The 27,522-nt window shown below is 45.1% G+C and overlaps 1 protein-coding gene across 15 annotated transcripts in view; it reads left to right on the forward strand.

The window, feature by feature from the left end:
* The window catches only part of cbfa2t3 (CBFA2/RUNX1 partner transcriptional co-repressor 3), a 147,656-nt gene that overhangs the window by 55,788 nt on the left and 64,346 nt on the right, over positions 1–27,522 (forward strand). For 10 of the 15 annotated variants that reach the window (XM_080186627.1, XM_080186618.1, XM_080186620.1 and 7 more), the window contains one exon: positions 16,726–16,913. The exons of 3 other annotated variants lie outside the window; for them this stretch is intronic. In XM_080186627.1, coding sequence (XP_080042753.1) covers positions 16,904–16,913 — 10 coding nt within the window. In that variant the 5' untranslated portion in view covers positions 16,726–16,903. Of the gene's footprint in view, positions 1–16,649; positions 16,681–16,725; positions 16,914–17,526; positions 17,565–27,522 lie in introns of those variants that run through there. 2 more of the 15 variants (XM_080186628.1, XM_080186632.1) reach the window with 2 other exon arrangements.

A 27,522-nucleotide genomic window follows, 5' to 3' on the forward strand; every position in this document is an offset into this window, starting at 1 on the left:
TGCTGAATGATTATTTCACAAAGTTTCTCCACCCCCATGGTTAAATTGACTGGCCTATAGTTGCTGGATTTTACAATTTTTAAATAAGGATATAACATTTGCAATTCTCTAGTCCCCTGGAATTGTTTCTGTATATAAAGAGGAATTAAAAATTATGATCAGTACCACCACAATTCCCACCCTTACTTCTCTCAGTCCTTGGATGCATTTCAACCGGTCCTGGTGACTTATCAACTTTAATAATAGCCAGCCAATGTAATCCCTCCTGTTTTTCAATCTTTAGCCCATCAAATGCGTTAGTTACCTCTGTCTTCAATATGACTTTGCTGCATCTTCTTCCATGATGAAGACAAGTACAAAGTGTTTATTTATTACATCAGCTATGTCCCTGCCTTTACGTATAAATCCCCTTTTGGTTCCTACTGGGCTTCACTGGCTGCCTGTCACTTTTTACTTGTCACTGGCTGCTTGTCACAGAGTCCTGGCTAATCGTGTAAATAGGACTGTAGACAGGGCTTTAAACTAATTATGGGGGGGGAGGGTGCGAGGGTAGGTGACATTACGAGGCCTAAAGTAAAGGAGAGGGTACAGGTAAGGGAGGAGGCCAAGGGTGTCCCAATAATAAAGGGAGTAGGGGGCGTGAGTATGGTTGATGGCGTTCTGGCAAATAGGGTACAGGTGAAGGCTGGGATGAAGGCACTTTATCTGAATGCACGAAGCATTCGGAATAAAGTGGATGAGCTGGTGGCGCAGATCAGCACAAATGGATATGATCTGGTGGCCATTACAGAAACGTGGCTGCAGGGTGACAGGGACTGGGAACTGAATGTCCAGGGGTATCAAGTGTTTAGGAAGGATAGGCAGGAGGAAAAAGGGGGAAGGCGTAGCTCTGCTGATTAAGGATAGCATCAGGGTGGTAGTAAGGGATGATATAGGAACCAAAGAGCAGAAAGTGGAATCGTTGTGGGTGGAGATTAGGAACAGCAAAGGGAGGAAGACGCTGGTGGGTGTCGTTTATAGGCCCCCAAATAATGATCTGGAGGTGGGGCGGGCTGTTAACGCGCAGATAAGTGCGGCGTGCAGGAATAGAACGGCGATAGTTATGGGGGATTTCAATCTACATATTGATTGGTCGACCCATGTTGGACACAGTGGGCTCGAGGAGGAGTTCTTGGAATGCTGCCGGGATAGTTTCCTTGAACAGTGTGTGTTGGAGCCGACGAGGGAGCGAGCTATCTTGGATCTGGTGTTATGTAATGAGGCAGGTAGAATTAGGGACCTTGTGGTGAAGGATCCTCTTGGGAAGAATGATCATTGTATGGTGGAGTTTCTGATGCAGATGGAGGAGGAGAAAGTGGGTTCCCGGAAATGTGTCCTTTGTTTGAACAGAAGGGAGTACGGTAGGATGAGAGAGGAATTGGCGAATGTTGATTAGGGGAGCGCGTTGGAAGGTAGGTCTGCTGAGGAACAGTGGAAGATCTTTAAGGAGATCTTTCTTGGTGCTCAGCAGAAATTTATTCCGATGGTTAAAAAGGATCGTAGGAGGAGAGATAATCAGCCGTGGATAACGAAGGAGGTAAAGGAAAGTGTTAAATTAAAAGCGGATGCGTTTAGAGTAGCTGAGAGTAGTGGGCGAGAAGAGGATTGGGAGAGGTTTAAATGTCAACAAAGATTGACAAAGAAGTTGATAAAGAAGGGTAGGATAAACTACGAAGCTGGGCTAGCGCTTAATATAAAAAAGGATAGCAAGAGTTTTTATAAATACATAAAAAGGAAGAGGCTGGCTAGGGTGATCGTTGGACCCTTAGAGGATGAGAGGGGGGACTTAGTGGTAGGGGATGGGGAAATGGCTGAGGCCTTGAATAACTTTTTTGTTTCTGTCTTCACGGAGGAGGACGTGAATAATTTGCTGGGTGTTAGCGATGGAAAGATGGTAGGAGTGGAGGGCCTGAATGACATTATTGTTACTAGAGAGGCGGTGCTCGACAGACTGGAGGGACTGATTGTGGACAAGTCCCCAGGACCGGATGGAATGCATCCGAGGGTTCTGAAAGAAATGGCGGAGGTGATAGTGGATGCCTTGGTGATTATTTTCCAAAATAATGGATTCCGGGGAAGTGCTGGAAGATTGGAAAACGGCTAATGTTATGCCGTTGTTTAAGAAGGGTGGCAGGCAAAAGGCGGGGAATTATAGGCCGGTTAGTTTAACGTCTGTTGTAGGTAAAATGTTAGAATCCGTCATCAAGGAGAAAATAGCGAGGCATCTTGAGGAGAATTGTTTGGTAGAGCAGACGCAGCATGGTTTCGTTAAGGGGAAGTCGTGTCTGACAAATTTATTGGAGTTCTATGAGGATGTGTCTAGTGCGGTGGATAGAGGAGAGCCGGTGGATGTGGTCTTTCTGGATTTTCAGAAGGCGTTTGACAAGGTACCTCACAAGTGGTTATTACAGAAGGTCAGGGGACATGGAGTTGGGTGTAGGATGTTAGCGTGAATAGATGATTGGCTGTCAAATAGGAGGCAGAGAGTGGGGGTCAATGGGTGCTATTCGGATTGGCGGATGGTGACTAGTGGAGTGCCCCAGGGGTCGGTGCTGGGGCCTCAGCTTTTTACCATTTATATAGATGATCTGGAGGAAGGAACCGAGTGTATGGTGTCGAAATTTGCTGATGACACCAAGATTGGTGGAACGGCAAATTGTGCGGAGGGTGTGGAGAGTCTGCAGAAGGATCTAGATAGGCTGGGCGAATGGGCCAGGAACTGGCAAATGGAATTTAATGTTGGCAAATGTGAGGTTGTCCACTTTGGTAGGAATAATGGTAGGAAGGACTATTACTTACGTGGCGAAAAACTGCAGCATGCGACGGTGCAGAGGGACCTCGGGGTCCTTGTGCATGAGTCGCAAAAACCCAGCCTGCAGGTGCAGCAGGTGGTCAGGAAGGCGAATGGGATGCTGGCCTTTATAGCGAGGGGGATTGAATATAAAAGTAGGCAGGTCTTGCTGCAGCTGTATAGGGCATTGGTGAGGCCGCAGCTGGAGTACTGTGTGCAGTTTTGGTCGCCGCACTTACGCAAGGATACTTTGGCCTTGGAGGGAGTGCAGAGGAGGTTTACTAGGCTGATTCCGGAGTTGAGGGGAATGAACTATGAGGAGAGGCTGAATAAACTAGGCTTGTACTCATTAGAGTTTAGAAAAATGAGGGGAGATCTCATTGAGACGTATAGGATGATGAATGGGATGGATAGGATAGAGGTGGAGAGGCTCTTCCCGCTCAGAAAGTACAGTAGGACTAGAGGGCACAGCCTCAAGATAAAGGGGGGGTGGTTTAGAACGGAGTTGAGGAGGAACTTCTTCACTCAAAGGGTGGTGAATCTCTGGAATTCTCTGCCCGTTGAAGTGGTGGAGGCTGCCTCGCTCAATATTTTTAAGACACGGGTTGATAGGTTTTTGATAGGCAAGGGGATTAAGGGTTATGGGGAGAGGGCGGGAATGTGGAACTGAGCCACGACAGATCAGCCATGATCTTATTGATTGGCGGGGCAGGCTCGAGGGGCTAGATGGCCTACTCCTGCTCCTATTTCTTATGTTCTTATGTTCTTATACACTCTCTTGCTTCTCTGATTTGCTTGTACTCACTGGAGTTTAGTGAGGGAGGATCTGATAGAAACATATAAAATCCTGATGGGATTGGATAAGCTAGATGCAGGAAGAATGTTCCCAATGTTGGGGAAGCCCAGAACTAGGGGTCACAGTCTAAGAATAAGGGGTAAGCCAATCAGGACTGAGATGAGGAAGAACTTCTTCACTCAGAGAGCAATGAACCTGTGGAATTCTCTAACACAGAAATCTATTGGGCCAGTTTGTTAGATATGTTCAAGAGGGAGCTGGATGTGACCCTTGTGGTTTAAGGGATCAAGGAATATGGAGAGAAAGCAGGAGTGGGATACTGAAAGTGCATGATCAGCCATGATCATATTGAATGGTACAGGCTCAAAGGGCCTACTCCCGCACCTATTTCCTTTGTTTCTATGATTTTTCACTTCCCTGCAATCTTTTTATTGTGCAAGATCCTCAATGGTGTTGTCCGCCTGACGTTGATCATAAATGTTATAGAACATAGAACAGTACAGCACAGTACAGGCCCTTTGGCCCTCAATGTTGTGCCAAGCTATGTCTAAACCCAAGATTGAACTATCCCACTCCCTATAATTCTGGTGTGCTCCATGTGCCTATCCAATAACCGTTCGAAAGTTCTTTAAGTGTCCAACTCCACTATCACAGCAGGCAGTGTATTCCACACCCCAACCGCTCTCTGAGTAAAGAATCTACCTCAGACATCCCTCCTATATCTCCCACCATGAACCTTATAGTTATGCCCCCTAGTAACAGCTACATCCACCCGAGGAAATAATCTCTGCACGTCCACCCTATCTATCCCTCTCATCATCTTATAAACCTCTATTAAGTTACCTCTCATCCTCCTCCGCTCTAAAGAGAAAAACCCCAGCTCCCTCAACCTTTCCTCATAAGACCTACCCTCCAAACCAGGCAGCATCCTGGTAAATCTCCTCTGCACTCTCTCCAATGCTTCCACATCCTTCTTATAGTGAGGTGACCAGAACTGAACACAATATTCCAAATGTGGTCTCACCAACATCTGGTATAGTTGCAGCATAACCCCACGGCTCTTAAACTCAAACCCCCTGTTAATAAACACTAACACACTATACGCCCTCTTCACGATTCTATCCATTTGAGTGGCAACCTTCAGAGATCTGTGGATATGAACCCCAAGATTGCTCTGTTCGTCCACATTCCTCAGAACCCTGACATTGACCCTGTAATCTGCATTCAAGTTTGTCCTACCAAAATGAATCACCTCGCACTTATCAGGGTTAAATCCATCTGCCACTTTTCAGCCCAGCTCTGCGTCCTATCAATGTCTATTTGCAGCCTGCAAGAGCCCTCCACCTCATCCACTACTCCACCAATCTTGGTGTCATCAGAAAATTTACTAATCCACCCTTCAGCCCCCTCTTCCAAGTCATTGATAAAAATCACAAATAGCAGAGACCCAGCACTGACCCATGTGGTACACCGCTGGTAACTGGCTTCCAGTCTGAAAATTTACTTCCACCACCACCCTCTGTCTTCTCTGAGACAGCCAGTTACTTATCCAATCAGCCAAATTTCCTTCAATCCCACACCTCCTTATCTTCTTCATGAGCCGACCATGGGGAACCTTATCAAACGCCTTAGTAAAATCCATGTAAACGACATCAACTGCTCTTACCCTCACCTACACACTTAGTTACCTCCTCAAAGAATTCAATCAAATTTGTGAGGCAGGACTTACCCCTTATGAAACCGTGCTGATTATCCCGGATTAAACTGCGTCTTTCCAAATGGTCATAAATCCTATCTCTCAGGATCCTTTCCATTAACTTACCGACCACTGAAGTAAAACTAACTGGTCTATAATTACCAGGGTCATTCCTATTTCCTTTCTTGAAGAGAGGAACAACATTCACCACTCTGCAGTCCTCTGGCACAATCCCTGTGGACAGTGAGGACCCAAAGATCAAAGCTAAAGGCTCTGCAACTCATCCCTTGCCTCCCAAAGTATCCTAGGATGTATCCCATCTGGGCCAGGGGACTTACTGACCCTCAGGTTTTTCAAAATTGCTAATACATTTTCCCTCAGAACATCTACCTCCTCCAGCCTATCAGCCTGTATCACACTCTCATCCTCAAAAACATGGCCCCTCTCCTTAGTGAACACTGAAGAAAAGTATTCATTCAACGCCTCTCCTATCTCTTCTGACTCCATGCGCAAGTTCCCACTACTATCCTTGACTGGCCCTAACCTCACCCTGGTCATTCTTTTATTTCTCACATAAGAGTAAAAAGCCTTGGGGTTTTCTTTTATCCGACCCGCCAAGGACTTCTCATGCTCCCTCCTAGCTCTCCTAAACCCTTTCCTTAACTCATTCCTAGCTACCTGGTAACCCTCAAGCGACCCAATTGAACCTTGTTTTTTCATCCTTACATACACTTCCTTTTTCCTCTTACCAAGACATTCAACCTCCTTTGTGAACCATGGTTCCCTCACTCGGCCATTTCCTCCCTGCCTGGCAGGGTTATACCTATCAAGGACACGCAGTATTTGTTCCTTGAAAAAGCTCCACTTTTCGTTTGTGCCCATACCGGACAGTTTCTGTTCCCATCTTATGCTCCCTAATTTTTGCCTAATTGCATCATAGTTAACCCTGCCCCAATTATAAACCTTGCCCTGTTGTGTGACCCTATCCCTCTCCATTGCAATAATGAAGGGCACCGAATTGTGGTCACTGTCTCCAAAGTGCTTTCCCACAAACAAATCTAACATTTGGCCCGGTTCATTACCTAGTACCATGTCCAATGTGGCCCCACCTCTTGTCGGCTTATCCACACCTTGTGTCAGGAAACTCTCCTGCACACACTGTACAAAAAGTATCCCATCCGAACTATTTGACCTATAAAGGTTCCAATCAATATTTGGAAAGTTAAAGTCACCCATGATAACTACCCTGTGACCTCCACACCTATCCATAATCTGCTTTGCCATTTCCTCCTCTACATCTCTATTACTATTTGGGGGCCTATAGAAAACTCCTAAAAATGTGACCGATCCCTTCCTATTTCTAATTATATTACCTCAGTAGGCAGATCGCCCTCAAAATGCCTTCCAGCAGCCGTTAAACTATTCTTGATTAACAATACTACTCCTCCAGCTCTTTTACCGTCTTCCCCACTCTTACTGAAACATCTATACCCCGGAACTGCCAACAACCATTCCTGTCCCTGTTCTAACCATGTCTCCATAATGGCCACAACATCATAGTCCCAAATACCAATCCACGCTCCAAGTTCACCTATCTTATTCCTGATGCTCCTTGCATTGAAGTAGATACACTTCAACCCACCATCCTGTCTGCCTGTACACTCTTGCGACCTTAATACCTACCTCAGTACCTCACGACCCTCAACACTGGCTTTTGGACTACAGCTCATTTTCCCACTCCCCTGACAAATTAGTTTAAACCCCCCTGAAGAGCCGACACAAATTTCCCTCCCAGGATACGTATTCAAGAAAGGGAGTAGAGATAGCCCAGGAAATTATCGACTGGTGAGTCTAACCTCAGTAGTTGGTAAGTTGATGAAGAAGATCCTGAGAGACAAGACTTACGAACATTTAGAGAAATATAGTTTGATTAAAAATAGTCAGCACGGCTTTGTCAAAGGAAGATGGTGCCGTACGAGCTTGGTTGAGTTCTTTGAAGATGTGACTAAACACATTGACAAAGGAAGAGCAGTAGATATGATTCATATGGACTTCAGAAAGGTGTTTGATAAGGTCCCCCATGCAAGCCTTATTGAGAAAGTGAGGGGTCATGGGATCCAAGGGGACGTTGCTTTGTGGATCCAGAACTGGCTTGCCCACAGAAGGCAGAGAGTGGTTGTAGATGGGTCTTTTTCTGCATGGAGGTTGGTCCAAGGGATCTGTTCTGGGACCCTTGCTGTTTGTGATTTTTATAAATGACCTGGATGAGGAAGTGGAGGGATGGGTTGGCAAGTTTGCTGATGACACGAAGGTTGGTGGTGTTGTGGATAGTTTGGAGGGATGTCAGAAGTTTTTGCGAGACACAGATAGGATGCAAGACCGGGTAGAGAAATGGCAGATGGACTTCAGCCCGGACTAGTGTGTGGTGGTTCATTTTGGCAGGTCCAATGGGATGACGGAATACAATATTAAGGGTAAGACTCTTAGCAGTGTGAAAGATCAGAAGGATCTTGGGGTCTGGGTTCATAGGAATCTCAAATCGGCTTCACAGGTAGAGGATGTGGCTAAGAAGGTGTATGGTGTACTGGCCTTCACCAATCGAGGAATGAGTTTAGGAGTCGGGAGATAATGCTGCAGCTGCGTAAGACCATGGTCAGACCCCACTTGGAGTACTGTGCTCAGTTCTGGTCCTCTCATTACAGGAAGGATGTGGAAGCTATTGAAAGGGTGCAGAGGAGATTTACAAGGATGTTGCCTGGATTAGGTGACATGCCTTATGAGGATAGGTTGAGAGAGCTCGGTCTTTTCTCCTTGGAGAGACGAAGGTTGAGAGGTGAATTGATAGAGGTGTATAAGATGTTGAGAGGTATTGATTGGGTGGATTCTCAGAGGCTTTTTCGCAGGGCTGAAATGGTTGCCACAAGAGGACACAGGTTTAAGGTGCTGGGGAGTAGGTACAGAGGAGATGTCAGGGGTAAGTTTTTCACTCAGAGGGTGGTGGGTGCGTGGAATCAGCTGCCGGCGGTGGTGGTGCAGGCGGATTTGATAAGGTCTTTTAAGAGACTTCTGGATGAGTACGTGGGACTTAGTAAGATTGAGGGTTATAGGAAAGCCTAGTAGGTAGAGATAAGTTGAGTGCAACTTGTGGGCCAAAGGGCTTGTTTGTGTTGTAGTTTTTCTACGTTCTATATGATATTAGTGCCCCCCCACCCCGGTTCAGGTGCTAACTGTCCTGCTTGTACAGGTCCCACCTTCCCCAGCATGTGCTCCAATTATCCAAGCAAATGAAACCCTCTCTCCTACAACATCCCTGCAGCCACATTAAACAACTAAAATAAAAGTAGATAATTGCGGATGCTGATGGAGGGGTGGGGAGGGAGGGGATAGAGTGGAACATGTGTTTAGTGATGGCATCATGCTGGAGTTGGTGGAAATCGGGGAGAATGATCTGGTGAATGCAGAGACTGGCAAGGTGAAAAGTGAGGACAAGGGGGACCCTGTCAGAGTTCTGGGAGGGAGGGGAAGGGCTGAGGGCAGTGGTGTGGGACGTCTGTCAGAGGTGGTTGAGTGCCCTGCATCCACAATAACGGCAGTGGTCCTGGATCAGAAAAAAGGCAAACATGTCAGAAGTGCCATTTTGAAAGGTAGTATAATTGGAACAGACGCCATTATTCTTAACTCATCCTTTCCCAGGACATCAAAGCTTTAGAACTCTTTCCCCCTCCATGTCCCTTATACAATGTGAAGACTTTTACAGAACAAACTTGGAGTACTGTGTGCAGTTCTGGTCCCCACATTACAGGAAGGATGTGGAGGCTTTGGAAAGGGTGCAGAGGAGGTTTACCAGGATGTTGCCTGGTATGGAGGGGAGGTCATATGAGGAGAGACTGAGGGATTTGGGGTTGTTTTCGCTGGAAAGAAGGAGGCTAAGAGGGGATCTTATTGAAACATATAAGATGATTAGAGGTTTAGATAGGGTGGATAGTGATAGCCTTTTTCCTCGGATGGAGAAAGCTAGCACGAGGGGGCATGGCTTTAAATTAAGGGGGGGTAGTTATAGGACAGATGTCAGGGGTAGGTTCTTTACCCAGAGGGTGGTGAGGGATTGGAATGCCCTGCCTGCTGCGGTTGTAAATGTGCCTAGTTTGGGGGCGTTTAAGAGATCCGTGGATAGGTTTATGGACGATAAGGGATTGGTTTAGATTAGTGGGTCATTGTTTTTTTTTAACTGGTCGGCGCAACATCGTGGGCTGAAGGGCCTGTTCTGCGCTGTAATGTTCTATGTTCTATGTTCTTAACCCAAATGCCCTCATTCCTCTTCCTTGCTCATGACCTGCTATTTGGCTCTCAGTGAGAAAATAAAAATAAAAATACTGCAAAGAGAAACACCAGCTTCCAGAACTGGCAGTGTTGATATTAGGTACCTCAGGCTATATAGTACCTACATTTTGCATCGTAAATCTACACCAACATATTAAATGTGTAAACACATGAATGTTCTGAGTTGGGGACAGGTTTGTAAATGACACCTTGGAATCAGCAGAATCAATCAGAGAAATTCACCTGTATTTGCTCAAGTCAGTTACACCTGAATATCTTGCATAGGACGGATCTGAAGAAAAATGGTGCAGTTGTGGTGGAATTTTGCAGAACCTCGGGCTCACATCATCAGTGTAGAAAGACATGGAACAGAAGGGGTCTGAGTTCTGGCCCAGGGAAGTGAATCAATAATGAATCAGAAGCTGATTGTCTTATATAATGTAAGTGTTTAACAAACTCTTTCCAGTAAGCAGCTTGCCGAGTCACAGTGGTGAAGGAAAAACGGCATAGGGCCAGGTCCAAAAAATACCAAATCTCTCTCTTTCTCTTTATCAATGAGCACCCAGGCTTTTAAACCACATATAGCAGCAAAGGACTTCCTGTCTCACAGATGTCCAAAGCGCGGACACAGCTGCACTCCCTGATAAACACAGAAGCCACTGCTTTCCGTCATTACGTTGTTTCACAGTGTGGGTTTTATCAGTTTGCAACACACCAGAGACTTCCAGGAGATGAAAACGAGAAGCAGTAACTAGTCACTCAGTGATGTTTGTATGATCATTGGCTGAACTCTTGATACTATTTTAAAAACTAAATACTTGGGCATTGGTCACCATTCCCTGTGGCATCCAATTGCTCAGTAATAAACTCTAGATAATCTCTAGCAACAGCTTCTCTTCTTACTGTATAGTGCTCTCTCTAAAGCCCCTGTAGAGTCATCCTGGGTTGCATCTTCTTTCTTATCTCAGTGCTGCCCCTTGCCAAAGCTATCTGAAGACATGGGGTCAGCTTCTACATGTGTGCCAATGGCACTCAGCTCTACCATCCCACTACCTCTCTTGACCACTCCACTGTCTCTGCTGTTCACAGCTTGTATAAGATCCAGTCTTGGATAAGCTGCAGCTTTGGAACGACAGAGGTTATGATCTTCGATTCTTGCTGCAAACTCTGTTACTCTCAGTTTGAACTTTTCCACAACCATGGAATCCTTTTTTAACCTCAATTTAAGTTACTGCCCCCAGAACCTCTCAGAAAGGAGTGTATAATTGTTGCAATTTACATTTTGATTTGATTTAACATTGTCACATGCATTGGGATACAGTGAAAAGTATTGTTTCTTGTGCACTATACAGACAAAACATACCGTTCATAGAGAAGGAAACGAGAGAATGCAGAATGTAGTATTACAGTCACAGCTAGGTTGTAGAGAAAGATCAACTTAAGGTAAGGTAAGTCCATTCAAAAGTCTGACACGGCAGGGAAGAAACAGTTCTTGAGTCGGTTGATACATAACTTCAGACTTTTGTATCTTTTTTCTGAAGGAAAAAGATGGAAGAGAGAATATCCGAGGTGCATGGGGTCATTAATTATGCTGGCTACTTTTCCAAGGCAGTGGGAAGTGTAGACAGAGTCAATGGATGGGAGGTTGGTTTGCGTGATGGATTGGGCTACATTCATGATCTTTTGTAGTTCCTTGCAGTCTTGGGCAGAACAGGAGCCCATACCAAGCTGTGATACAACCAGAAAAAATACTTTCTATGGTGCATCTGTAAAAGTTGGCGAGAGTTCGAGAGAACATGCGAAATTTCCTTAGCCTTCTGAGAAAGTAGAAGCCTTGATGAGCTTTCTTAACTATAATGTCGGCAGGGGGGCATCAGGACACCTGTTGGTGATCTGGACACCTAAAAACTTGAATCTCTCAATCCTTTCTACTTTGTTCCTATTGATGTAGATAGGGGTATTTTCTCCTTTACACTTCCTGAAGTTGATAATAATCTCTTTCATTTTGTTGACACTGAGAGAGAGATTATTGTTGCTGCATCAGTTCACCAGATTCTCGATCTCATTCCTGTACTCTGTCTTGTCACTGTTAGAGATGCGACCCACTACGATGGTGTCATCAGCAAACTTGAAAATCGAATTGGAGGGGAATTTAACCACACGGCCATAGGTGTAAAAGGAATATAGTAGGGGGCTGAGAACACAGCCTTGTGGGGCACCGGTGTTGAGGATGATCATGGAGGAAGTGTTTTGTGCCTATCCTTACTAATTGTGGTCTGTGAGTTTGGATGTTCAGGATCCAGTCGCAGAGGGAGGTGCCAAGGCCCAGGCCACAGAATTTGGAGATGAGTTTCGTGGGAATAATAGTGTTGAAGGTTGAGCTGTAGTCAACAAATAGGAGACTGACGTAGTTTGTTCCTTAAATATCAGCTATTTTCTATTCACCACCATGACTTATAATAGGTTCCACAATCTATCTTAGACAACTCGCACCTCATACCTTTGTAGTTTATTTAGAATTGGGACTCTTGTTTCAGATCAGACTTCTTCACTTTTCTTCAAATGAAGAATTCTCTCATGCCATGGTCATTGTTCCCTTAATGACCCCGCACAACAAGATTATTTATTGCTTCATTCTCATTGAATAATACCAAAGCTAGGATAGCATGTTCCTTAATTGATTCCTCAGCATACTGGTCTGAAAAAACATCTCATACACATTCCAGGAATTCATCCACCACAGCATTGTTGCTAGTTTGATCTGTCCAGTCTCTATGTGGATTAAAGTCAGCCATGATTAAGTCAGCCTTTTTCCTCGGATGGAGAAAGCTAGCACGAGGGGGCATGGCTTTAAATTAAGGGGGGGTAGCTACAGGACGGATGTCAGGGGTAGGTTCTTTACCCAGCGGGTGGTGAGGGATTGGAATGCCCTGCCTGCTGCAGTTGTAAATGCGTCTAGTTTGGGGGCGTTTAAGAGATCTCTGGATAGGTTTATGGACGAAAAGGGATTGGTATAGGCTAGTGGGTCATTGTTTTTGTAACTGGTCGGCGCAACATCGTGGGCCGAAGGGCCTGTTCTGCGCTGTAAAGTTCTATGTTCTATGTTCTATGATTACAGTAACACCCTTGTTACAAGCATCTTGAATTTCCAATTTCATGCCATCCCCAGTTTATACTACGTGACCTCATATAAACAGCTCCCAGGAATGTTTTCTGCCCCTTGTTAATAAGAATTAGGAGCAGGAGTCAGCCATCTGGCCCCTCGTGCCTGCTCCACCATTCAATAAGATCATGGCTGATCTTTTTGTGGACTCAGCTTCACTTACCCGCCCACTCACCATAACCCTTAATTCCCTCACTGTTCAAAAATTTATCTATTCTTGCCTTAAAAACATTCAATGAGGGAGCCTCAACGGCTTCACTGGGCAGGGAATATCACAGATTCACAACCCTTTGTGTGAAGAAGTTCCTCCTCAACTCAGTCCTAAATCTGCTACCTTTTATTTTGACGCTGTGCCCCCTAGTTCTAGTTTCACCCGCCAATGGAAACAACTTCCCTGCTTCTATCTTATCTATTCCCTCCATAATCTTATATGTTTCTATAAGATCTCCCCTCATTCTTCTGAATTCCAATGAGTATAGGCCCAGTCTACTCAGTCTCTCCTCATAAGCCAACCTTCTCAACTCTGAAATCAACCTATTGAATCTCCACTGCACCCCCTCCAGTGCCAGTATATCCTTTCTCAAGTAAGGAGACCAAAACTGTACACAGTACTCCAGGTGTGGCCTCACCAGCATCTTATACAGCTGCAACATAACCTCACTGTTTTTAAACTCCATCCCTCTAGCAATGAAGGACAAAATTCCAATTGCCTTCTTAATTACCTGCTGCACCTGCAAACCAACTCCTTGAGATTCCTGCACAAGGACACCCAGGTCCCTCTGCACAGCAGCATGCTGCAATTTTTTACCATTTAAATAATAGTCCATTTTGCTGTTATTCCTACCAAAATGGATGACCTCACATTTACCAACATTGTACTCCATCTGCCAGACCCTTGCTCACTCAGATTATCCATATCCCTTTGCAGACTTTCGGCGTCTCTGCACAATTTGCTTTTCCTCCCATCTTAGTGTCATCTGCAAATTTTGACACACTACACTTGTCCCCAACTCCAAATCATCTATGTAAATCGTAAACATAGTCCCAACACTGATCCCTGAGGCACACCACTAGTCACTGATCGCCAACTAGAAAAACACCCATTTACCCCTGCTCTTTGCTTTCTATTAGTTAACCAATCCTCTATCCATGCTAATACATTACCCGTAACACTGTGCACCTTTATCTTATGTAGCAGTCTTTGGTGCGGCATCTTGTCAAATGCCTTCTGGAAATCCAGATACACCACATCCACAAGTTCCCCATTGTCCACTGTACATGTAATGTTCTCAAAGAATTCCACCAAATTAGTCAAACATGACCTGCCCTTCATGAACCCATGCTGCGTCTTACCAATGGGACAATTTATATCCAGCTGTCTCGCTATTTCTCCCTTGATGATAGATTCAAGCATTTTCCCCACTACAGAAGTTAAGCTAATCGGCCTATAGTTACCTGCCTTTTGTCTACCTCCTTTTTTAAACAGTGGCGTCACATTTGCTGTTTCCCAATTTGCGGGAACCCACCTCAGAGTCCAGCAAATTTTGGTAAATTACCACTAGTGCATTTGCTATTTCTCCTGCCATCTCTTTTATTACCCTGGGATGCATTCCATCAGGACCAGGAGACTTGTCTACCTTTAGCCCCATTAACTTGCCCAACGCTACCTCTTTTGTGATAATGATAGTTTCTAGGTCCTCACCTGCCATAACCTTCCTGTCATCAATTTTTCACATATTATTTGTGTGTTCCACTGTGAAGACCGACACAAAATACCTGTTCAATACCTCGGCCATTTCCTCATTTCCAGTTATTACATTCCCCTTCTCGTTCTATACAGGACCAATGTTTACTTTTGCCACTCCTTTTCGTTTTATATATTTGTAGAAACTTTTGTATCTGTTTTTATATTCTGAGCTAGTTTACTCTCATAATTCATCTTACTTTTCTTTATAGCTTTTCTCGCGGCTTTCTGCTGACCTTAAAAGATTTCCCAATCCTCCAGGTTCCCACTAATCTTTGCCACTTTGTATGCATTTTCTTTCTATTTGATATCCTCCTTTATTTCCTTAGATATCCGTGGCTAATTAACTCTTTTTCTCCAGTCTTTCCTCATCACTGGTATATACTGGTATACTTGTTGCTTCTTAGCTCCATCCAGACTGATTGTATATTGAGATTTTTTGAGACAATATCCTTTCCCTTTCACTGATTTTATCCTGAACTCGCAGCACAATCCATTTCCTTTCCTTTTTAAGCAGTCCTTCTTAAATATTGATACTCAGTTTCCAGCCCTGGTCACCCTGCAGTCATGTCTCTGTAACCACAATCATATCTAACCCCTGCATATGAATTTGCGCTGTTAATGAAGCTACCTTATTGCAAACGCTTGATGCATTCAAATACACTGCTTTTAAACATGTCGTTTTTATATTTTTACACATTTTTTTGTATCCTGGTCCTATTTGCTACTAACCCTTGTTTCCTTTGCCTTCCGGTTTTGCTTGCTGTTTTTCTGTCATTTCTGTCTTTGCTTTCCTGTCTTGTGTCACCCTCCTCACTCAGGTTCCCACCCCCCTACAGCTCTACTTGAAACCCTCCTAACATCATTAGTAAATACCCCTGTGCGAATGTCGGTTCCAGTCCTGCTGGGGTGCAACTCGTCCAGCTTGTACAGTACAAGGAAAACTGCAGTACTGGAACAGGCCCTTCAGCCCTCCAAGCCTGTGCTGATCATGATGCCCTAACTAAACTAAACAAAAACTGCTCTTACTCGGTCCATATCCGCCTATTCCCTCCCTATCCATGTACCCATCTAGCTATTTCTTAAATGTTGCTAATGTGCCTGCTTCCACAACCTCCTCTGGCAGCACATTCCAGGCACCTACTACTCCCTGCATGAACAACTTCCCCCACACATCTCCCTTAAACTTTCCCCGCTCACCTTGAACCTGTGCCCCCTTGTAATTGACACTTCCACCCTGGGGAAAAGCCTCTGACTATCCACCCTATCTATGTCTCTCATAATTTTGTAGACCTTTATCAGGTCTGCCCTCAGCCTTCGTCTTTCCAGTGAAAATAATTCTAGTTTATTCAACCTCTCCTCATAGTCAACACAGCTAGATAGTCAATATCTTTTCCCAAAGGTAGGGAAGTCTTGAGTTAGAGGGCACAGGTTTAAGATCAGAGAGGAAAGATACAAAAGTGTCCAGGGGGGAAATTTTTTCACACAGAGAATGGTGAGTGTCTGAACATGTTGCCAAAGGTAGTAGTAGAGGCGGATACAATTTTGTTTTCTAAAAGCATTTAGACAGTTACATGGATAACATGGCAATAGAGCGATATAGGCCAAATGCGGGCAATTGGGACAACCTTAGGGGTTGAAAAACAAGGGCAGCATGGACAAGTTGGGCCGAAGGGCCTGTTTCCATGCTGTAAACCTCTATGACTCTATGACTCTATGACTGTCAAGACCAGGCAACATCCTAGTGAACTTTCTTTGCACTCTGGCCAAAACTTCCATCTCCTTCTGGTAGTGTGAAGAAGAAAATCCATAGTTTTAAATGTTGTTGTTGCCATAAGTGAAAGAAAGCAGTAAGTGAGATTAGTGTTGGTGCTGAGATGTGCAGGTGTTGGCAACTTAAAAGCCGGCTCACTGTCTGTCGTGGTGAGGTTGCAGATGTCCACTGAGTAGCTGTGTACACACTCACAGCTGCAAACACAAACTCCTATTAATAACTCCTACTTCCTGCTCATGCCAGCCACATGACATGAGGGGAAGGGCTGTCAGACATCAGCCACATCCCCACAGGGATCACACTTGCTGTTTGGGGCCACATTATTCTGGTAGTCCCAGCAGATGTGAATTGAAACGGGTGAGTACACAATTATTTATTCACAGCGTGTTTAATTTTTTTCAGTCATTCCAAGGCCTGGATTCTGTACATGATTTCTTCCCCATCACTGGGATTTGGTCAGGAGCTTGGTGTAGTGTCCTGACACTGACATCTGGGCAGTGAAGTGGTTATCCTCACTTTCACACAGTGAGAGGTTTTCTCCAGCCTCCTTGCACTGGTTCAGCACAGAGATGTACAAGTTATGACAGAAGGTAAGAGCAAGTTAGCAGCTTGTGTAATCTTTGCCAGGATCAACCAACTAACACTGGAGTGTCTTTTCCTCCCTTGTTCCCAAAACAACTGTTTGCTCAACAATGCAGTTGGGACAAGTATAAAAGAATGAGTTCAGTGAGAGAGCGTTGACATAAGGACTAATGGATTCTGATGAAAAATATTTTAAATTGTGTTTAAGGCAGTGAGGCAGCAGTGAGAAGCCAAATAAAACATGTTGAAAATAAGAATATTCCCAATGGTGGGGGACTCCAGAACTAGGGGTCATAGTTTGAGGATGAGGGGTACACCTTTTAGAATTGAGGTGAAGAGAAATTTCTTTACCCAGAGGGTGGTGAATGTGTGGAATTCATTCCCACAGAACGTAGTTGAAACTAAAACATTGTCTGATTTCAAGAAGAAATTGGATATAGTTCTTGAGGCTAAAGGGATCAAAGGATATTGGGGGGAAGGGGGGATCGGGCTATTGAATTTGACAATCAGTCATTATCATAATGAATATTGGAGCAGGCTCAAAGGGCCAAATGGCCTACTCCTGCTTCTAGTTTCTCTGTTTCTGACTGATATAAAATGATGAAATATGTTTGTGTGCAGGTGAAAAGGCACTTCAGTTCCAAGAGCCCAACTGTCTGGTAAGTTGAACTTAAACCTAGAGAAGTTGAGAGAGCAAGTTTGTTGCTAAGCGGAGAAAGCTTGAACCTTGGACTGGGACATTTATGCAAGAGCACTAACCTGAAGTGTAATGAGTTACAGATAGAGACATGAAGCCATGAATTGGTTGGTGACGTGTGAATATAAGATGAGGTGTGAGTGTGTGAGGGAAAAGGAGTATGTTGGATCTACACGTTATCAGAACAAATGCACCAAGTGTCAGGGTTCAGCTGATCAAGAAGAATGCAGAACTGGAGATGGGCTGGTTGCACTTCCCTAAAAACATTTGAGCAGATCAACTTTCTGGAAGGTACAATCCTGGAAGGGTCACCCCACAGAAAGGGTAATTGGTGGTGTGGAGGGGGATGTGCTCAGCAAATCCCTGAGGGGAAACGCCATTAGAAAACACTCAAGAGCCTTGACTTGTCCAGTAAGTGCACTGAGCTGACAGCTAGCCTGAAAGATAGGGATGAAGGCACAGAGCAACAGTGGCCAAGGGTTAGCCATCGGAAAAAAAGATATCCTATCTGCAGGAATAGCTGTGTGTTTGGGGAATTCTATGACTGAATGTTATCTCCAATTGCAGCGGGATCTTGATCAATTGGGCCAGTGGGCTGACGAATGGCAGATGGAATTTAATTTAGACAAATGCAAGGTGATGCATTTTGGTAGATTGAACCAGGGCAGGACTTACTCAGTTAATGTTATGGCATTGGGAAGAGTTACAGAACAAAGAGATCTAAGGGTACATGTTCATAGCTCCTTGAAAGTGGAGTCACAGGTGGACAGAGTGGTGAAGAAGGCATTTGGCATGCTTGGTTCCTTCAGTCAGAACACTGAATATAGGAGTTGGGACGTCTTGTTGAAGTTGTACAAGATATTGGTAAGGCCACACTTGGAATACTGTGCGCAATTCTGGTCACCCTATTATAGAAAGGATATTATTAAACTAGAAACAGTGCAGAAAAGATTTACTGGGATGTTACCGGGACTTGATGGTTTGAGTTATAAGGAGAGGCTGGATAGACTGGGACTTTTTTCTCTGGAGCGTAGGAGGCTGCGGGGTGATCTTAAATGGGTTTATAAAATAATGAGGGGCATAGACAAGGTAGATAGTCTAAAACTAGAGAGCATAGGTTTAAGATGAGAGAGGAGAGATACAAAAGTGTCCAGAGGGGCAATTTTTTCACACAGAGGGTGGTGAGTGTCTGGAACGAGCTGCCAGAGGCAGTAGTAGAGGCAGGTACAATTTTGTCTTTTAAAAAGCATTTGGACAGTTACATGAGTACGATGGGTATAGAGGGATATGGGCCAAATGCGGGCAATTGGGATTAGCTTAGGTGTTTTAAAAAAAGGGCAGCATGGACAAGTTGGGCCGAAGGGCCTGTTTCCATACTGTAAACCTCTATGACTCTATGATTCTATAACTGGAAAAATAGATTTGTTTGTTTTCAGCCATGTCCAATAAGAAGGCCCCTAACAGAATTCATGGGAGGGAATGCAGATAGAATTCGTGATCTAATAATGCAATCAATAATCCAGTAAAAGATGGATAGAGGTTTTGTAAGGGGCTAGATTTCAGATTAGGAGCATGACCTTGAGGGTTTTCCCACTTACGTGTACTGGATCAATCAAACAGAAAACAGATTGGATCCATCAACTCACCATTCACTGAAATTGAACCAGTGGCAGCTTCCTTGTGAATGAAGGAGGATTTAAACTAGTAAATTTTGAGGAGAGTCTAAACCCAACAGTTTGCAATCTTGGCATCAAAATCCAATGATGTGCAGCTTTGACAAAGGATCATCTGGATTCGAAACGTCAGCCCTTTTCACTCCTTTCGGATGCTGCCAGACTGACTGAGATTCTGGTTTCAGATTCCAGCGTTCGTAGTAATTTGCTTTTATCTGATGCTTGGGTTAGATTGATTGCCCATACTAGGTTGTCCCTTAGTCTCAGGGAGACTAGCAAGGTAAATAGAGGGGGTTAAGAGGGTAGAGGCTGGGTGGGATTGTGGTTGGTGCAGACTCGATGACCAAATGGCCTCCTTCTGCACTGTAGGGATTCTGTGATTCTAAAACAAACTCTGAAGCACATATCCGTAGCATCACTAGGAACATATAATTCTACCTCCCTAGTTCAGCCAACTTTGCCCCTGTCTTAGCTCATGCGCTGGTGGAACCTGACACATTTTGGTGGGAGGGAGACGCGGGGTGTTGTTGCCTTTGACGGGATCAGATGATCCCAGAGAGCAGGGATGTCTTTCTGCAGCTATGCAGGGCCTTGGCTAAGCCACACCTGGGGTACTGTGTGCAGCTTTGGTCCATTTATCTAAAAAAGATCTTGTTGCTTTATAGGGAGTGCAGAGAAGGTTTCCCAGGCTGATTCTTGGGATGGCGAGACTGAAGTATGAGGAGGGATTGAGTCAGTTAGGATTGTATTCACTGCAGTTTAAGAGAATGAGGAGGAATCTCATTGAAACCTATAAAATTCTAACTGGAGTAGACAGAGTAGATGCAGGAAGGATGTTCCCGATGGGGAGTCCAGAACCAGGGGTCACAGTCCGAAGGTACAGGGTAAACCATAAACTGAGATCAGGAGAAACATCTTCACCCAGAGAGTGGTCAGTCTGTGGAACTCACTACCACAGAAAGCAGTTGAGACCAAAACATTGTACATTTTCAAGAAGCAGTTAGATTTAGCACTTGGCCTGGAGGGGATCAAAGGACATAGTGGGAAAGCAGGATCAGGCTACTGAGTTGGATATCAGTCACAATCACAATGAATAGAGGAGGAGACTCAAAGGGCTGAATGGCCTACACCTGTTCTTATTTTCTGTGTTTCTGTGTTTCTCACCGGCAGCAACAGCTGGAAAATCTCACACGTTAAACGTAAATAAGGGTAATTATTAGGCTGTGAAAGCTGAGCTGGCTACAATGAGCTGGCAGATTATGTTAAGGGATAGGTCAATAGCAATGCAGTGGCAAACATTTAAAGGAATATTTAAGAATACACGGAATAGATACATTCCAGCCAAAAAGATAAAGTCAATCACTGTATCCACCCACACAAACCCACCATCTGTGGTTAACCAAAAAGTTAAAGATAGTATCAAACTCAGAGAAAAAGCTTATAATTGTGTAAAGACAGCTGGAAGATTGGACAGATTATAATGAACATCAGAAAATCACTTAAGGTTAATATGGAGAGAAAAATTAGAGTAAGAGGGAAAGATAGAAATATTTAATATTGGAAGAGTTTTGATAAATATTTAAAGAATAGTTAACAAAGTGAACTTTGGGCGAAAAGAAAGTGGTTCTGGAGAATTGATAATGGAAACCAAGGAGATGGCAAATCAATTGAACAGATATTTTACATCAGTCTTTATTGTAGAGAGTACAAATAAGATCCCAGAAGCAGCAATTAACCAGGAAAATTGCAGTCACCAGAGAGGTGGTACTGAGTGTGGGATACAGTGGGCATTGTGGGTGGATACAGTGGGCAGTGTAATGGATACAGTGGGCAGTGTGAGTGGATACAGTGGGCAGTGTAATGGGTACAATGGACAGTGCAGGTGGATGCAGTGGGCATGTGGGTGGACACAGTACAGTATGTGTCTGGATATAGTCGGCAGTGTAATGGATATTGTGGGCAATGGGCAATGTGGCTGGATACAGTGGGCAGTGTGGGTGGGTGTTATGGGCAGTGTGAGCAGATACAGTGGACAATGTAATGGATACAGAGGGCAGTGTGAGTCGAAACAGTTGGCCGTGTAATGGATACAATGGGCAGTATGAGTGGATACAGTGGGCAGTGTAGTTGATACAGTGGGCAGTGTGCATGGATATTATGGACAGTGTGTGGGCACTGCTCAATATGACACAAGTTCCTGTGCCTGGACCATGAGGATATATCACTGATGCAACACACCACATACACAGCACGAACTCTTCCTTAATCTTGTAGCATTATCAAGTGGCAGAGTTACAGTGTGGAAGTTGCCCCTGAATAAGAATTTTGCACCATCACAAAACTGGCAAAATCTATGCTAATAATCTTATAGACGGCCTTTACAATTATCACTACCCTCCCGTCTTCTCTACCTCTAACACCCCACATCCTACATAGCCCTGTGTTCTCTCCACCATACCTGCAATTTTCTGATGGCCTTCCCTCCTCTGCAGCACCCCACTCCCCCCCACTCCCGCCCCCCAGCACTGCCTCCCCAAAGCCTGAGAGAATGGGTGTGTGGGAGAGATATATGCAGAGTGGAAGGAGAAAGTGAGAAGGAAATGGGTGAAAGTGGCAGTAAAAGAACCTTATACAGACAGCAGTGCCTGACTTGCCTTGTTTGGTTTGAACTGTAATCTGTACCCAGTGGAGGAGAGTGATTGGCCCAGACGCCAGTCCAGTTGGTCAGAATCATCAGACATGGGTGGCAGTTTCAGCCCGCCGTGAGAGGAAATGGCAGACAGTAACTGAGCAAGACACCAGGTGCACTCATTGGAAGATGTTCTCCAGCTCTTTACCTCATCCCCTGCTCTCTTTTGGTCACAGAGTTACTGTCAATGTCTGTGCAAACAATCTTCTATTTATTTAGGGAGTGAGATAACCTTGCGTATCCTGGTGAAGTAGCTGATGTGGACACTCTGGGAATTTGTATGGGACAGTTCCCTATCCCAGCAGCAGTGCTGAGGTACCCCCTCAGCAAACCTTCCCCCACCCCCCCAACCCCCCCACTTCCCCTCCCTCCCCATGGATGCCTGAATGGGACAGTTTGTAACTTTAAGCCTGTGAAACTATTAGTTCAATTCAGCTGTAAGTTTGCACATCATTGAGGATGATTCCTCCAGAGAACTCACTGTTGAAATCTCTGCGCAGAAGCCAGGGTAAAGTGATTTGGAATCCTGCAGCAGTTTTCTCCGTTTAACACTGGGGTCTGCAACTGGATTTATTCCGGTTTCCTTTATACTTGCTGCTAATGATCCATTTCCGAATGGGAGTCACCTGAAGGGGGCATCTGCAAGGTGAGGACATAAGAACATAAGGACATAAGAAATAGGAGCAGGAGTAGGCCATCTAGCCCTTCGAGCCTGCCCCGCCATTCAATAAGATCATGGCTGATCTGTCGTGGCTCAGTTCCACTTTCCCGCCCTCTCCCCATAACCCTTAATCCCCTCTCTTATCAAAAACCCATCAACCCGCGTCTTAAAAATATTTAGCGAGGCAGCCTCCACCACTTCAACGGGCAGAGAATTCCAGAGATTCACCACCCTTTGAGTGAAGAAGTTCCTCCTCAACTCTGTTCTAAACCGCACCCCCCTTTATCTTGAGGCTGTGCCCCCTAGTCCTACTGTCTTTTTTGAGCAGGAAGAGTCTCTCCACCTCTATCCTATCCATCCCATTCATCATCGTATACGTCTCAATGAGATCTCCCCTCATTCTTCTAAACTCTAACGAGCACAAGCTTAGTTTATTCAGCCTCTCCTCATAGCTCAACCCCCTCAACTCCGGTATCAGCCTAGTAAACCTCCTCTGCACTCCCTCCAAGGCCAAAATATCCTTGCGTAAGTGCGGCGACCAAAACTGCACACAGTACTCCAGCTGCGGCCTCACCAATGCCCTATACAGCCGCAGCAAGACCTCCCTACTTTTATATTCAATCCCCCTCGCTATGAAGGCCAGCATCCCATTCGCCTTCCTGACCACCTGCTGCACCTGCAGGCTGGGTTTTTGCGACTCATGCACAAGGACCCCGAGGTCCCTCTGCACCGTCGCCTGCTGCAGTTTTTCGCTGCGTAAGTAATAGTCCTTCCTACCATTATTCCTACCAAAGTGGACCACCTCGCACTTGCCAACATTAAATTCCATTTGCCAGTTCCTGGCCCATTCGCCCAGCCTATCTAGATCCTTCTGCAGACTCTCCACACCCTCCGCGCAATTTGCCGTTCCACCAATCTTGGTGTCATCAGCAAATTTCGACACCATATACTCGGTTCCTTCCTCCAGATCATCTATATAAATGGTGAATAGCTGAGGCCCCAGCACCGACCCCTGGGGCACTCCACTAGTCACCAACCGCCAATCCGAATAGCACCCATTAACCCCCACTCTCTGCCTCCTATTTGACAGCCAATCCTCTATCCACGCTAACACCCTACCCCCAACTCCATGCCCCCTTACCTTCTGCAATAACCTCTTGTGAGGTACCTTGTCAAACGCCTTCTGAAAATCAAGAAAGACCACATCCACCGGCTCTCCTCTATCCACCGCCCTAGACACATCCTCATAGAACTCCAGTAAATTTGTCAGACACGATTTCCCCTTAACGAAACCGTGCTGCGTCTGCTCTATCAAGCAATTCCCCTCAAGATGCCTCGCTATTTCCTCCTTGATGACGGATTCTAACATTTTACCTACAACAGACGTTAAACTAACCGGCTTATAATTCCCTGCCTTTTGCCTGCCACCCTTCTTAAACAATGGCGTAACATTAGCCGTTTTCCAATCTTCCGGCACTTCCCCGGAATCCAGCGACGTTTGGAAAATAACCACCAAGGCATCCACTATCACCTCCGCCATTTCTTTCAGAACCCTCGGATGCATTCCATCCGGTCCTGGGGACTTGTCCACAATCAGTCCCTCCAGTCTGTCAAGCACTGCCTCTCGTAACAATTATGTCATTGAGACCCTCCACTCCTACCATCTTTCCATCGCTAACACCCGGCAAATTATTCACGTCCTCCTCCGTGAAGACCGAAACAAAAAAGTTATTCAAGGCCTCAGCCATTTCCCCATCCCCTACCACTAAGTCCCCCTTCTCATCCTCTAAGGGTCCAACGTTCACCCTAGCCAGCCTCTTCCTTTTTATATATTTATAAAAACTCTTGCTCTCCTTTTTTATATTAAGCGCTAGCCCAGCTTCATAGTTTCTCCTACCTTTCTTTATCAACTTCTTTGTCAATCTTTGTTGACATTTAAACCTCTCCCAATCCTCTTCTCGCCCACTACTCTTAGCTACTCTAAACGCCTCCGCTTTTAAATTAACACTTTCCTTCACCTTCTTCGTTATCCACGGCTTATTACCTCTCCTCCTACGGTCCTTTTTAACCATCGGAATAAATTTCTGCTGAGCACCAAGAAAGATCTCCTTAAAGATCCTCCACTGCTCCTCAGCAGACCTACCTTCCAACGCGCTCCCCCAGTCCACATTCGCCAATTCTTCTCTCATCCTACCGTACTCCCCTCTGTTCAAACAAAGGACGCGTGTCCGAGAACCCACTTTCTCCTCCTCCATCTGCATCAGAAACTCCACCATACAATGATCATTCTCCCCAAGAGGATCCTTCACCACAAGGTCCCTAATTCTACCCGCCTCATTACATAACACCAGATCCAAGATAGCTCGCTCCCTCGTCGGCTCCAACACACACTGTTCAAGGAAACTATCGTTATTTATCCAGAATGAGCAGAATGTGGGTAAATGAATCTGTCTTCAGCCAGCCAGTCATGCAGCTGTTTGCAGGTATAGTCTGTGACAGAGTTTAACAGAGTAAACTGTCAGACAAACTGCAGATTTGGAGAGCAGAATAAATATATGAGACTGACTTTTTACAAAGGGTTGATTAACCCAACGAGCTAAGCCCAGGCTCTGCAGTGCATCACTGGCCTGCTATGACTGTCTTCAAATCCCTACATTGCTGAAGGAGGCCATTTGGCCCATCGAGTTTACATCAACCACAATCCCAGTCAGGCCCTGTTCCCATAATCCCACATATTTACCCTGCTAATCCCTGTGACACCAGGGTTAATTTAGCATAGCCAATCAATCTAACCCGCACATCTTGGGACTGTGGGAAGAAACTAGAGCATCCAGAGGAAACCCACACAGACATGAGGAGAATGTGCAAACTCCACACAGACAGTAACCCAAACTGGGAATCGTACCTGGGTCCCAGACGCTGTGAGGCAGTGCTGCTAACCACTGTGCCACCATGCCTGTTACTGCTCACAACTACCTGTTACCTCTTCATGTAGGAACCTACATAGTGACAGCCTAATCAATCACAGGCAAACCCAAATTTGCCCTCAGCCAATTTCTACACACATGTATACCTTTCTAATAAATACAGGGGTGTTGTGAGGGATGAGAATGAAATCTTGTGGGGCTTGGTAAGCTCTTTAGTCCAACACAGACTTCAAACTCTGGAGGTATGGTGGTGAAAATCACTGAGAAGTAGGAGAGTAAGTTGTGAAGGGAAGGCTACAGACTGGCCCAAGGGGCAACCTCCTTGCTCTCAACCTCCTTGGGGGTTCTGTTCTACAAGTGAAGCCAACGTGATTCTTAAGAAACCTATCTACCCGTGACTTAAATATATTGAGCGAAGCAGCCTCCACCACTTAACGGGCAGAGAATTCCAGAGATTCACCACCCTTTGAGTGAAGAAGTTCCTCCTCAACTCCGATAAGAACACTATCTGGTCATTGACTTATTGCTAATCATTGCAGTGTGAGGTGTGGAAAGTAGCTGCTGGTTTTCTATTACAACATCAGATTTGAAATTGCTTCATTATCTCTGATGCACTTTTGGTCATCCTGAGATTGTGAAAGGTGCAAGAGAAATGCAATTTCTTTCTTTTCTGTGCTCCTGAATTTGGTATAAAAAGGTATTCCCCAGAACATGAGGGATCCAGTTCTGGAATGATTTTGTTTAGATGCAGATGACACTGAAAGCTGATATTTATTGTTGCTTCCTGCACTGCTGAACTGCATATTGTTGGATGTTATCCTTTGGCCAGTGCACATTTTGCAGCGAGTGTGTTCCCACAGCTGCTTTCTTCAAGGAATTCCAGAAAAGTGACTCAATCACAAAGAAGGAATGATAATGTTGGTGAGTGACTTGGTCAGGGATTGCAGGTGATGCTGTTCCTGTGATATCATTGTGCTTATCTTCCTGAATGGAGAGATTGAGAGTCATTGCACAGCATCTGATAGATTGCAGTCTTGGTCTGCTGCTTTTCGATACAGTGGATTTTGTGTTCAATGCAAGGACTTCAGACAAGTATTCTGTCCTGAATGCTGGTTTTGTCTTTACACCTATCCAGATCAGTGGTGAATATTCCATCCCCTCCCTTCAATGGAGAGACTTTGAGGGGTTTGGAGCTGAGTCACTTTTCACACAATACAGTGTGATGTAACTACATCAGCAATTCTGGGATTGTCTGAACTAATCAAGTTTAATAACATTGGTTCTGACGGTTGACTGAAATCTGGGATTTTATCCCGTTTCTTCCAGGGTCAGGGGAGAATTTCAGAGTTCCTGCTAATGTTTTTGAAGCTTCTCCCTTCCCCGGGAGGATCAGGACTTTGTGCTCCCAGTGGGATGTGTGGATCAGAGGCTGCTGTTCATTTGCAGACACTTGTTTTCTTTAAATATTGCTCATCATGGGAATGGGGTTGAGAGAATTTCCTCTGAAATGATTGGGTTAGAGTAACTGACTGAGCAGTAGGTACAGAATCTGTGGGGAGTAATCCCTGTCTGAGCAGTGTGTGTACAGAGTGTGGAGAGTAATCCCTGACTGAGCAGTGTGTGTACAGAGTGTGGAGAGTAATCCCTGACTGAGCAGTGTGTGTACAGAGTGTGGACAGTAATCCCTGACTGAGCAGTGTGTACACAGTGTGGACAGTAATCCCTGACTGAGCAGTGTGTGTACAGAGTGTGGGGAGTAATCCCTGACTGAGCAGTGTGTACAGAGTGTGGAGAGTAATCCCTGACTGAGCAGTGTGTGTACAGAGTGTGGAGAGTAATCCCTGACTGAACAGTGTGTGTACAGAGTGTGGGGAGTAATCCCTGACTGAGCAGTGTGTACACAGTGTGGACAGTAATCCCTGACTGAGCAGTGTGTGTACAGAGTGTGGGGAGTAATCCCTGACTGAGCA

This window comes from Carcharhinus amblyrhynchos, chromosome 4 (assembly GCF_965287045.1).
Source record: "Carcharhinus amblyrhynchos chromosome 4, sCarAmb.v2.hapA, whole genome shotgun sequence".
NCBI classification, from domain to species: Eukaryota; Metazoa; Chordata; class Chondrichthyes; order Carcharhiniformes; family Carcharhinidae; genus Carcharhinus; species Carcharhinus amblyrhynchos.